General features: G+C 41.5%; 1 protein-coding gene across 2 annotated transcripts; it reads left to right on the top strand.

Annotated features, from left to right (window-relative positions):
* The first annotated feature begins 9376 nt into the window (after positions 1–9376).
* Positions 9377–12991, top strand: LOC115678338 (uncharacterized). 2 transcript variants are annotated; one of them, XM_030601700.2, is made up of 4 exons: positions 9377–9584; positions 9890–10464; positions 11518–11703; positions 12440–12991. In XM_030601700.2, the coding sequence occupies exons 2-4, from the start codon at positions 10000–10002 to the stop codon at positions 12719–12721; spliced, it is 933 nt and encodes a 310-aa protein (XP_030457560.1). In that variant the 5' UTR covers positions 9377–9584; positions 9890–9999; the 3' UTR covers positions 12722–12991. The 2 variants fall into 2 exon arrangements, with proteins under 2 accessions (XP_030457560.1, XP_056167457.1); XM_056311482.1 differs by having other exon boundaries at positions 9378–9581.
* Positions 12992–13511: the final 520 nt, after the last annotated feature.

Below are 13511 nucleotides of genomic sequence, written 5' to 3'. Positions count from 1 at the left end.
TTTGCCACGATTGTCATTAAAATTGAATTGTGGGCATTTTTATATGAAATTTGTGGATAAATCCGTCGCAAATTTGCCACAGATTTAGCCACGAATTTCATTTCTACTAGCCCACACACGCCTAATTCATTTTTTTCCCGACAATAATGTTTCATTAACAATAATAGCAATAATAATAATCAACAACAATAATAATAATATTAATAATAAAAATAACAACAACAACAACAATACTAATAATTACGACAGCAACAATAAACTCTTGTCATAATAATAATAATAATAATAATAATAATAATAATAATTACGACATAATTAGTAAAAAGTCTCAAAAATCTAAATCTTCATTTTCACCTTCGTCTTCATCTTGATCTTCATCTTCTTCTTGAGCATCATCGTCGTCGTCATCATCATCGTCATCATCCTCTGTCTCAAAATCAGATTCTGCTGCAACACCTTCTACGTTTGATTCGCGAATTTCAGTTATATCTACATCTATCATTACTCCACATGGATCTCGTAGAGTAGGAATGTTATATTCCTCAATTTGAACCGCGTTACAAACTTCCTCTTGTTGATATGCTGTATCCTTCCAGTGTTCCTCGATTTTTCTTCGTGCTTTAATTTTACATACAGCCCACCAATCAGCTTTGTCACGTTTCAAACTAGGATATGATGCATAATATACTTGAATTGCTTGTTGTGCCAACACAAATGGTTCATATTTCATATATTTTTTCTTTTGATTTATTTCAACCAAATTAAACTTCGTATGCACCTTCATTCCTTTGACGGGGTCGAACCACATGCACTTAAATAACACAACCCGCATTAATGGTCCGGGATACTCTATCTCCATGATTTCATCCAACAAGCCATAAAAATCATCTTTTGAACTACCACCGTTGGATGACCGAACACACACACCACTATTCATTGTGGCTTTTCCCATTCCATATTCTTGAGTGTGAAAATTATACCCGTTTATGAAATATGCTGGCCAAGTTCGTATGCTTGAGTTTTGACCCCATGACAAATAATATAGCAATCCTTGCTCTTCAACTTGATCATGATTACTGTGAACCTAAGATCACACGCGCAAAGTCAATAATATATATTTAAATGATGTATAAAATATTAATAACTTGATTTTGGTCTATAAGCAACTTACATATGTTTTGAACATGCTGCAAATTGTTCATCGCACAAATGGTCAAACTCATTTGGTGGTAGTCTATACATTGAATTTTGAAAAATCCTATTAACAATTTACATTTATATATTAGTAAATATTTGACACCCAATACATATATTTGCAAATATACACTTACTTGAAGTATGGCTCCACTTTTGGACAGTTCAGTAAAATATATGTATGGGCTGCCTGCCGTTCTTCACCTGTTAAGCAACAAAACTTACATGCGCCGCTTGGTCGATCGAGATAATTGAAAATAGAGAATGATTTGCAATTGGGATCAATGGGACCCTCATCATTTCTTCCTGCTCTCCGCCTCTTGCATTGCATGTGCAGCTCAAAATAGTATGATGCAAATGTTGTCACTTCTTCCACAATATATGCATTACAAATTGAAGCTTCAACACATGCCTTATTCTTCACTTTTTTCTTCAAATGATATAAGAACCTAGTTGCAATAGAAAGAAGTTTATCAGAACATAATATATAATAAAGTATTTTGAAAATTTTTTTACCTCTCAAATGGATACATCCATCGAAATTGGACGGGACCTGCAACTTTGGCCTCATAAGGCAAGTGAACTAAGAGATGCTCCATTGAATCAAAAAACGATGGAGGAAATATCCTTTCTAAGTTGCAAAGAATAATTGGAATGTCTCTCTCCAGTTTCTCCATGTGTGATGCTTTTAACACTGTTGAGCAAATATCATGAAGGAAATTACTTAACTCTATAATGACGCCCCATACAAAGTTTGGTAGAAGTTCCTTGAAAGCTATTGGAATTAGTCTTTCCATAAATATGTGACAATCATGACTCTTTAATCCTATCAACTTGCATTCGTTCAAATCAACACATCTCCCGATGTTCGAAGCATATCCATCAGGAAACCGCACAGATTTCAACCATTGACAAACGACTCGTCTCTGCTCCTTATCCAATGTATAAACTGCTTTTGGTTTTGGTCCCCTCCTTGCATCCACATCTAATGTTGGCCGATCACAAATATCTCTCATATCTTTTCTTGCATTCAAGTTGTCTTTTGTTTTTCCCGTGACATCCATCACAGTATTTATGACATTGTCGAAAACATTCTTTTCAATGTGCATGACGTCAAGATTATGATGAATAAGATGTGCCTTCCAATATGGTAGATCCCAAAATATACTGCGTTTAGTCCACATATGTGTACTTCCGTACGCAATAGTTGTGCCATGAGGGTTTTCAATAACAGTTGGAAAGTTCTGCACTCGCTCCCAAATTTGATCACCGGTCAACCTCAATGGTGGAGGTGTTCTTTCAATCCTATTCTTGATGAACTTTTTTTTATTCCTTCTGAATGTATGATTCATCGGCAAAAATTATCTGTGACAGTCAAAATAGCTGGGCTTCTTATCATGTCTTAATCTGAATGACTTCGATCTCTCCAAACATATCGGACATCCTAAGATCCCATCTGTACTCCATCCGGATAACATTCCATAAGCTGGAAAGTCATTTATCGTCCAAAGAAGAGCAGCCTTCATTACAAATGTTTGATTAGTAGAAACATCATACGTAACGACACCTTCATTCCATAGCCGTTGTAACTCTTCAATCAATGGTTGCATATAAACATCTATATTCTTTTTCGGATTTTGCGGGCCAGTCACGATCAATGTCAAAAACATATAAGGTGTCTTCATGCACATACCGGGTGGAAGATTGTACGGAGTTAAGATAATTGGCCAACATGAATAACTTTTCCCTGATTTTTCAAATGGGGTAAATCCATCAGCACAGAGACCTAACCTGATGTTTCGATGCTCTATCGCAAACTCAGGGTATGTTCTATCAAAATGTTTCCATGCCTCTGCATCTGAAGGATAACACATTAGACCCTTTTCTGTTTCATGATTTGCATGCCAAGTCATGTGTTCAGTAGTGGCTTGAGACGCATAAAGCCTTTGCAATCTGGGGATTAAGGGCAGATAAAACATTTGCTTGCATGGTCTACGCTTCTGATTACGACCGTGCCTCCTGTTAATCTTGTACCTAGGTTGGCTACAGAATTTGCAAGATTCTGCATTTTCATCATCTCTCCAATATAACATACAACCCCTACTACATACATCAATCCTTTCAACTGGAAGACCTAAGTTATCCACTAACTTCTTCATATCGTAAAAATCACTTGGCATGATGTTATCACGAGGCATTGTTTCTCGCATTACTTCAACAAAAGAGTTGAAGTAAGTCTCAGACACATTATGCTCTGCCTTGATATTTAACAATCTTGCTGTCACTGATAACTGAGTATGGTTGTCACAACCTGCCCATAAAGGTTCATCTGCTGCTTTCAACACTTCCCAGAACTGATTAGATGGAAACGTTTCATTACACACATTCTTATCAAAACCTGTTACTCCTATCTCTTCCAATTGTTCAAGTGTAGGAGTAAAACTAGTACTTGCATGGTTCGAATCTGAAACAACATTCTGATTAGCTGCATCAATCACCATCCTCTGGTATGGGTTCAATTGGTCATAATAGCTACATTCTTTCCTAACTGAAAATTGGTCACTTATTCGATAGCCTTCATCAGATATAAATGGTTCACCATGACAAGTCCAATTATAGTAGTTCGGAGTAAACCCAAATCTACAAAGATGTTCTCTAACTTTATCACACATATGAAATTTACCATTACTACACTTGTTATACGGATACCGTAACTTGTTTCCATCCATCAACTCATATTTACTACTAGCAAAGTCCAAAAATAGTTTCAACCCAGTGCGAAACTCATCGGTCAATCCTCGACGTCCAGGTAAGTTCTTATTATACATCTAAGCCCTGTCTCTTTGCATTGTGTCTATATAAAAATAACAAAATCTCGTAAAATATTAAAACCATAAAATTTTCTTAATTAAAACCGTAAAATTCTAAAAATTGAAATTTTGTTTTTTACGAAACAATTACTTTGAAATTGAAAAAAATAAAATAATTACCATGTCAAGAAGACTTACCCAAGTATTTGACTGAAATCTTTGTAGTAGAAAGTGCTCAATTTGATGAGAATTGCAACGTTCACTTCATCTGCGAGACTTTCAAATGGACATGTACCTACAAAAAAATGACTTCAGAATTTTTTTTTAAAAATTATTTTCTTTTTCGAAATTTTTTTTTTCGAATTTTTTTTAAAAATAGGATTTAGCCACGGAAATTAGCAGCGAAAAATTTTTCGTCGCTAATTTCCGTGGCTAAATCCTATTTTTTTTGTAGTGAGGATTATCGCTTTCAAACTTTTCTTTAGCCAAAGGCTTTCCTTCCGGTGGATTCTTCAAGATTGTGAGGAGCTGAACTTCGTTATGATGATCCTGTTGCTGAGTTTAGTACAAAAGCGTATCAGGTACCCCCTCAAAGGCCATGTGAACTGTCATGACATATTGATCTGCTACAGAGCACTGGACACTCCACTGCAGTTATTTAATGGGATTTGTGGGAGTGTACAACACAACATCATTAATCATATGTATGAATTTTGGGAAACTTACGGTGCGCATGACAACCATTTTGTGCCCGGGAACTATTTCTGAACAGAAATGATTTTTTTTTATTCTGTGCCCCGAAACAATTTCTGTGCATTTGAAGGCGTTTGGTAAACTGTCCAAAATTTCTATTCCTGGAATAGAAAAGAACAGAAATGCTTTTGGTAACTACACACAAATTTCTTTTTATTAATAATATTTTAATAATATTTTGAATTGTTTAATTTTTTTTTTCTTTCTACCCAGGCCATGGCCGGTCGCCGCGACCGGCCACGGTACTCTGAGGCCTTAGCGAGGGCGTCATGGCCCTCGCCGCCGCCGGCGGAGGCGAGGGTCCCCCTGTCGGCGAGGGCGAGGGCGAGGGCTGGACCCTCGCCGCCTAGGAGAGGCGGCTCGCCGTCGGTCATGGCGAGGTCGGCCTCGCCCGGATCGGGCGAGGCCGAGCCTCGCCCTCGTGACCCACGGCGGCCGACCTCACCGTGGGTCGCGACGGCAAGGCTCGGCCTCGCCGGATCCGAGCGAGGCCGACCTCGCCGTCGCGACCCACGCGAGGCTCGGCCTCTCCCGGATCTGGCGAGGCCGAGCCTCGCCGTCGCAACCCACGGCGAGGTCGGCCGCCGTGGGTCGCGACGGCGAGGCTCGGCCTCGCCGGATCTGGGCGAGGCCGTCGCGACCCACGGCGAGGTCGGCTTCGCCGTGGGTCGCAACGGCGAGGTCGGCTTCGCCGTGGGTCGCAACGGCGAGGCTCGGTTTCGCCAGATCTGGGCGAGGCCGAGCCTTGCTGTGGGTCGCGACGGCGAGGCTCGGCCTAGCCAGATCTGGCCGAGGCTGACCTCGCCATGACCGACAGCGAGCCGCCTCGCCCAGGCAGCGAGGGTCCAGCCCTCGCCCTCGCCGGCAGGGGGGACCCTCGCCCAGGGCCGGTCGCCGGCCGCCGTACGCCGGCGACCGGCCACAACCCAAGAAGAGCAACACAAAAAGAAGAAAAGAAAAAGAAGAAAAAAAACTGATTCTCAAAATTGTGCCGAGAAACAAGAAGCAACTTTTTTTTACTTCTTGTTTCTCTTCCAAAACTGTTTTTCGGCACAAATATTTGCAAAAATGGGCCCGGGAACAAAAAGTTTAACAAACGCATTTCTGTTCCCAAACTATTTCTGGGAACAAAAGAACAGAAATTTTCACTGTTTGGCACGTTACCAAACGGGCCTTTACTACCATGGAGGGGCCTCTTTTCATTCATTGTAATTGTGTTGGAATGATCATTTGAGCGCTGACACTAAGGACCCGTTTGGCAACGTGCCAAACAGTAAAAATTTCTGTTCTTTTGTTTCCAGAAATAGTTTGGGAACAGAAATGCGTTTGGTAAATTTTTTGTTCCCGGGCACATTTTTTGCAAAAATTTGTGCCGAGAAACGATTTTGGAAGAGAAACAAGAAGTAAAAAAAGTTGCTTCTTGTTTCTCAAAGACAATTTTGAGAATCGAGTTTTTTTCTTTTCTTTTTTTTTCTTTTCTTATTTTTGTGTTGTTCTTCCCTGGGCTGGTAGCCGCGGACGGCCATGCCCGGGCCGGCGAGGCGTCACGGCCCTCGCCGGCCGCCGGCGAGGCGAGGTCTCCTCGCCCGGATCGGCGAGGCCGAGCCTCGCCAGTCGGTCGCGACGGCAAGGTCGGCCTCGCCCGGAGACGGCGAGGCTCGGCCTCGCCCGGATCTGGCGAGGCCGAGCCTCGCCGTCGCGACCCACGGCGAGGTCGACCTTGCCCTCGGGTCGCGACGGCGAGGCTCGGCCTCGCCGGATCTGGGCGAGGGTCCGACCCTCGCCTCGCCGGCGGCCGGCGAGGGCCTCCTCGCCGTGACGCCCTCGCTGGCCTTGGGCTGTGGCCGGCCGCTGGTCGCCGGCGACCGGCCATGGCCAAAGAAGAAAATGGTAAAAAGAACAAAAAAATTTAAACAATTCAAAATATTATTAAAATATTATTTGAGAACAAAAATTTTGTGTAGTTACCAAACGCATTTATGTTCTTTTCTACTCTAGGAATAGAAATTTTGGACAGTTTATCAAACGCCTTCAAATACTCAGAAATTGTTTCCGGGCACAGAATAAAAAAAAAATCATTTCTGTTCAGAAATAGTTCCCGGGCACAGAATGGTATTCATGCGTACCCTAAATGGTCTTCTTATCCTTAACAACCACCATGACTATAGTCATCAAGAAATTGATGAATCATCAGACACTGCAAAACCATTCTATCTTTTGATGCTTAAAATTCATGGTCAATCCGAATTTGCCAAAATTAATCGCGTCGAAACAGTTTTCTTTGGTCATATCTCCAATATATAAGTGCTATTAAAACAAAGGGCTCTTGATGAGTGCACCTTGATACCGTGACAATTAATCGAAAGCTAGAGTCCAATGGTAGATCCGTACGCATGAGTATCAATGGACCATTTTTAGTTAGAAACTGCAGGCTTGAGGACCCTCCAATTCAATGTGCCTCACGAGTCACGACTCAACTCCATGTGGTCTAAAGATAAAAAATTCCTTAATTTCATTTCCTCACGAAGAAAAATAGAATTCGTCGAATGTAAACAGAAAGAGACGAGCCTTTACCGCTTTAGCTGGTTTTTCATGCGAAAACGAACGTCATCGTCAGCACGACCTCGGCAGCATCAGAAGTCCTCTATTTTCTCCTTGGGGACGCTTCGTAGAAGGCTAACCTGGCGATAAAATGAACGACGTCCTTGGTTGTCAATTGAATCTGGGTTAATTGACACGGACCCAATACAATCATCGAACTATGACAACAAGTCTTTGACTTTTAGATGGCATAACAAGGGCAACGACAAAAGAAAATCTGTCTCTCTCTGTCTCTCTCCGTCTCTTCAGCATCAAGTAGTCTATACGACAACGTGTGGGTTCTGTTCACAAGAATGCTGGACGATGCATGACATCGTTTGGCAAACTCCCACTCAAAAATCAACTCTAACAAAACAAACGCTTTCTTAATGAGCAATGATGCATGGGGCCACACCCAAACAAAAGCTCCGGTTCCTCGAGGCTGGCCGTGGCCTATTATTGGCTCTAGCTTTCTGGTAAAGTGTGTGTGTAGTGACGGAGCGAGGGTGGTCCACCTCTTGCTGTCAAGCTTTGTCCTCACCTCTCCATCACTGTCACCACCCACACACATTTGGGTTTTGATCCAGAAGTGAACCCACTTCCATTAGGATCTATCTCCCTATATTCTCATTTCCATTATGTGATATCTATCTCAGTGGAGTAAAGGGCCTTTGTCCATGTGGCGAGCAAGAAGGGAGGCCATGGCATATATTATGTGCTGAAATGGAGGAGGAAGGGCTAATTAAGAAGAGATAAGAGTCATTTATTCATCGATTAGTAGATGGATCTCATTAGTGTACAGACTGTATAAAGCTGTGTTTTTTCACACAAGTCTCGTTCATTGACAAAGATGGGTACTTCTGTTTCAAGCAATTGCCGATTGTCCAAACCAATAGCGATAGAGATAGCTTGTTCTAGAGACCAAATCACATAGTCTTGGAATTCTATTCTTGTAGTATTTTCAGTAGTTAAGAAAATGAAGACCATACTAGAAAATAATGAAGCGCCCATTATTGTCGAACTCATCTACCTTGTGAAAAACAAATTAGAAAGGGGGCCCTGTACTTATATATAAGTAAGCAATAAGTTGCTGCGTCGACTTTGGAAGCCCCACGGATATACAATCACCATGCAAAATATTTTTTTTGTGGTATTTGTAACAGATGTAATCCCACGAGATAAACAATCTTATCTAAATGTCTTATGGCAAGACTCTTCTTTCGGGTTGTCACAATAACTAAATAAAAATTCTTCATCAAGACCTAATGTTTCATGAATAGCAAGCTAAGGGAACTTGTACATCCATGCATATTCATTATTGTCATGTACAAAGTGGGGAAATTATTCAATGAGTCCTAAACTTATTATGTGAATTCCAATTATGTCCTAAACTTTTCAATTTTGTCAATTGAGTCTTAAACCTTAGTGCAGAATTTCAATGCAGTGTTTCCAACCAATTTTCGCCAAAAATCGATGACGCAGCGGTGTGTCACATAGGACGGTCAACGATGACTGGACCACCGCGTCAGCGATTCCCGGCGAGAATTGGCCCGAAATAACTACATTAGAATTTCGCGCGATAGTTTAGGACTCGATTGGCAAAATTGAAAAGTTCAAAATTGAATTGATATATGTACAAAAGGTTTAGGACCCAATTTGGTGATTTTCCCTGCACAAAGTGCCAATAAGGTGCCAAAGACAAATAATTAATTCAAGGGGGTGGTCCAGAATCAAGTTTAGGTACTCCATCAATATCTCGACTGTATAATAATGCCACGGAAATGCCAGTTTTCTATTGATTTTTTTCTGTGCCAAACTTCATAAGCATATCCAAATCACATGAAATGATAAAAAAAATTGGCAAATTATGGACACCACCATTTCAACATTTTCCATACTATGTAGCTACCGACACTTGGTCCGCTGCCGACACCGCTGACGTAGGCTCGGAGCCCGGGCCTGAGGCCGAGGCTGCGCAACTGTTGCTGCTTTCTCTACAAAGCGTTACGTGGGACTCTGTGTTCCTTGGCCGTTGAGAAAAAAACTCTCTTTCCAACTCTCATGCACGGCACATTCAGCGAGAAACAGAGAGAGAGAGAGAGAGGGTGTGTGTTGAATGATTTGCTCTTGACGTCCTCTTCTGCACCTCTCGTCCTTTATTATCATCAGCCTCTCTAGCTCGAGGAATTTGGAGCATGAGGGTGATGCATCAGGAAGTTCTTCGAAGGAATTTGGCTAAATCATGTGGTAATGATTTGCTGTCTGTCTCTCTCTATCTTCTCGTTATTCTTGTATGTTCCTTTGTGGAGATCTGTCCCCTCTTGTGTGTTGCTTGCCCATGTTGGTGCTTTAGGCCACTTCAAGAAACGACTTGTGCGCTTCTTGAATTCGACCCAGCTGGGAAATTTCACTCCTTTATGATCTAATCCTTTCAAGTTCTCGCTTTGGCATGAATGCAAGTCGTTTTCGGTCGAATGATTTGTGAGTAGTCTAGAAGATGAGTGTATTGACTACTGACCTTTAGCTGGATTTGGAAATTTGATCTCTTGCAGCTGTTATGAATGCTGCAAAGTGGTGAAAAGATAAAGGCCATCTCGAGTCTTTCTGCAGTTTTCTGAGGGGATTCATACATACCGATAAAGGCCCAGATTAAAATACGGAAATGATGCTCTCAACAAAATCTGAGTCTGACATAACAAGTTTAGCACCGTCCTCACCTTCGAGGTCTCCGAAACGTCCTGTGTACTATGTCCAAAGCCCTTCGAGAGACTCTCATGATGGGGACAAGTCCTCGTCAATGCACGCCACTCCGATGTCGCATAGCCCGATGGAGTCCCCCTCCCACCCCTCGTTCGGGCGACACTCGAGGAACTCTTCGTACAGTCGTTTCTCGGGGATTTTCAGGTCCTCTTCGGGGAGGAAGGGAGGCAGGAAGAGGAACGATAAGGGTTGGCCTGAGTGTAATGTGATTTTGGAAGAGGGGTCTTATGATGAATTAGAGGAGAAGGCATTTATGAGACGGTTCCAGGCCTTAATCGCTCTGTGCAGCTTCGTGGTTCTGTTCACCGTGTTTTGTTTGATCATCTGGGGCGCGAGTCGGCCTTACAAAGCGGAGATTACTGTCAAGGTATAGTTTCAATTTTTGTCTCTTAATTTGACACAGATTTATGTCTGGCTATATTTCTGCGTGGAAGCAGAAGTTTTGCTCTGCCACCATCCTAAATGAATAAGATTATGGTAAGGAACCTGCATATGTGGTCACGAGTATGAGCAATTTGGAGAGCAAGCTTTTTGCCTAGACAAGTTACTTCCACTTTCCCAAAAAACATGCATGGTGTTCACATTGCCAAGCAAGAGATGGTTGTTTGTGAAGCATAAATAGCATCTAGAGCTTCTAAAGAAATCACAGCCGATTTCTTTGGTTAAAGAAAAGTGCTGATAAATCTGCATCTTTACCTCTAAAGTTATGTAATATGATTTACTTTACCATGCGGGGAAGTACACGGAAAACCTTTGCAATTCAGTCCCCCTGTCCTCGCCCTTATATTATGGGAAATGCTGAAGAGGGAGGAATGGAAAATCCTTGGGATCTTTTGAACATAAAGTTCAGGTACAGAACAATGAAAAAAGTTTCAACAGCTCAAAGCTAAAGATTCACGGTATCTATCTTATGGTGGTGGTATATCACTTCCTTTCTTGCTTGTGAGTTATTCGAGTTGACATATATACCAGCAATAAAGTATTACCATAGATGTCTTCAACTCATAGTTCATATCCCTTAGAGCTGGAACTGGTCATCATTCTTTATTTTTTTCCACATACTTCTTGTCTGCATTGCTATTGTCGACATGACGAGGAAAAAAAAATATTTACTTTTTTAAGTCAGAATTCTCCTTTAACTCAATGTTCAATCTTTAAATAATTCTGTGTCCACAGTTGTTATGCCAGAATTTCTACTTTTACTTGTAGGCTCATCTTTTGTTTAGAAAAAGAACTAAAGTAAATAACTTGTAGCGGCACACATGATATCTGAGAACAGATAGACATGTGCGCTGCCAAAAGACGAGTACAGGGAAAGTGATATTCACTTCCTTGATGATTGAAAGGTCTGTTTGCACAGACTGCATAATTTAGGGGAAGAGGAGTAGTGATAATATGCTGGCTTTTACTTCCTTTGCAGAGCTTGGCGGTGAGTAACTTCTATGTTGGGGAGGGTTCAGATTTCTCTGGGGTTGCGACCAAGATGCTGACCTTCAATGGATCTCTGAGGATGAGTGTCTACAATCCGGCGACATTATTTGGCATCCATGTGAGCTCTACACCTATCAATCTCGAGTACTTGGAGATCACTGTTGCCACTGGACAGGTGAAAACTTTCTCCATTACCTGCTTCTTTAGATTTCTTAAAAATGCGAGACCACAAGACTAATCAGCAAAATTGGTTCTAGAGTTGAGCCAGGATACTCGTGAACTACTTGAGCTTAACTTGTTGAACTTGTGCTTGATTAAAATTTTTGTTTTGGTTGAGTAGCTCGAGGATTAAGTCAAGTTTGAGGTTTGTAACACTTTGACTTCCATGATTAGGGAACCTAATTGAGTAGTCATCTTTCGATAGCATATGTTTAGTACATAGAAATAGATCACTGTTGAAATCTGTTTCGATATGAAACTGGAGTTCAAGCTTGATTTTCAGTTTGAGCCCTACTTTAGTTTAGTTCTACAGATTTGTTTTGGAAAATCATGCTGAAGTTGAGTAGACAGTCGAGCACCGAATTGAGTTGAGCTCAAGTTCTGAAAATCAAGGATGAGTCAACCACTTCTTTTGAGCAGTGAATTATACTGACTCAACTTGAATACACTTTTGCTGATATTATGATTTGTAAGCTATTAAGCAAAGGCCAAAGGAAGATACCAATCTATGTGAATAGAACTACACAATTTCCATGGCAATACCGTGAAAGGAGACTTTGCTTGAATGAAATGATCAGCTACAACCCATCGAATTATTGACTTTCTGCAGAAGTACCAAATTCTCAAATTGTAGTCTATCTAGATTGATCGTGCCAGTTAAGCTAACTGCGACTTGACGTGAATGGTTGCAGCTGAAGAAGTATTATCAACCGAGAAAGAGCCGTCGCTCTGTACTGGTGAACTTGGAAGGGATCAAGGTTCCTTTGTATGGGGCCGGATCGAGCTTAACGGTTTTGCAAACTGGAGGTATAGTCGTCCCTTTCACGCTACAGTTCGAGATCCATTCGCGAGGCGACGTGGTCGGGAAGCTCGTGAGGACGAGGCACCGAAAGCAAATCACTTGTCCGGTCACCATCGACTCCACCAGTACCAAGCCCATAACATTCAAGAAAGATTCCTGCACATACAATTGATGCCTATTGCCTCTATGAATCTATGAATTCCGCGACATTCCTCACTGCATTTCTCGCCTTGCAAGTCGCGGTAGCCGATTGTCCAATGGCTTGTGTTTGGAAGAAAACCGTCTTCATGTTGAGAATTGCTGTCGTTATTTTTCCTTATAAGGTATTAGACATGGCATATTGGCAATGCCATGAGAGGTCATTTAGATGTGCATATCTGTGTCGACCATGTGTTCTTTTCTGTGGAAAGTAATGAAGCTCTTCCGTGCTTACTCCCTAAAATCCGTAAAAGCCACCTGATTAGAACCATGTCCCTAATCAATAGTTTACTAATTATGGGCATAAACCATTTGCAAACTAATTATGAACGGAAATGACATTCACGTTTGTAACTCACGAATTAAAAATCCGATCGCAAACGCCAAACCCAAAACGCTGAGCTCGAGTTTCCAATATTTTGACGACGCTGGAATACTTCTTTTTTGGGAATGTGACTACTTACACAATAATATATTTTAGTAAGGACTGATTACTAGATGATATACATAGGTTTCATTGGCGAGTCACAATATTTAGCAAGCAAATTTTCGTAATTAAGCTAACATCTCGCGCAGTATCCGATCACAGACACGCTGTCCTCATCCAAAATAAGAAAATCTGGGATAAATTACTTCTTAAAGTTCTGGTTAATCAGGCAAGAACCGCTGTTCTACCGTAAATTCTTCCCTGTTCACATGGCAAGTGATTCACCATTACAAGATTTTGACAGCATGACATGCTTTCTCTGATAAAAGAATCGCCC

Source organism: Syzygium oleosum, unplaced genomic scaffold (assembly GCF_021117445.2).
Source record: "Syzygium oleosum isolate NSW1041296 unplaced genomic scaffold, Sole_v2.1 Sole_v2.05, whole genome shotgun sequence".
Lineage (NCBI taxonomy): Eukaryota > Viridiplantae > Streptophyta > Magnoliopsida > Myrtales > Myrtaceae > Syzygium > Syzygium oleosum.
This window is presented reverse-complemented; position numbering and strand designations above follow the sequence as displayed.

Excerpts from the sequence above, each read along its gene's own strand:
- LOC115678338 (XM_030601700.2), top strand. The coding sequence starts at position 10,000 with ATGATGCTCTCAACAAAATCTGAGTCTGACATAACAAGTTTAGCACCG. Across the intron at positions 10,465-11,517 it reads AAGCGGAGATTACTGTCAAG|AGCTTGGCGGTGAGTAACTT; the intron begins GTATAGTTTCAA and ends CTTCCTTTGCAG. Across the intron at positions 11,704-12,439 it reads TCACTGTTGCCACTGGACAG|CTGAAGAAGTATTATCAACC; the intron begins GTGAAAACTTTC and ends GAATGGTTGCAG.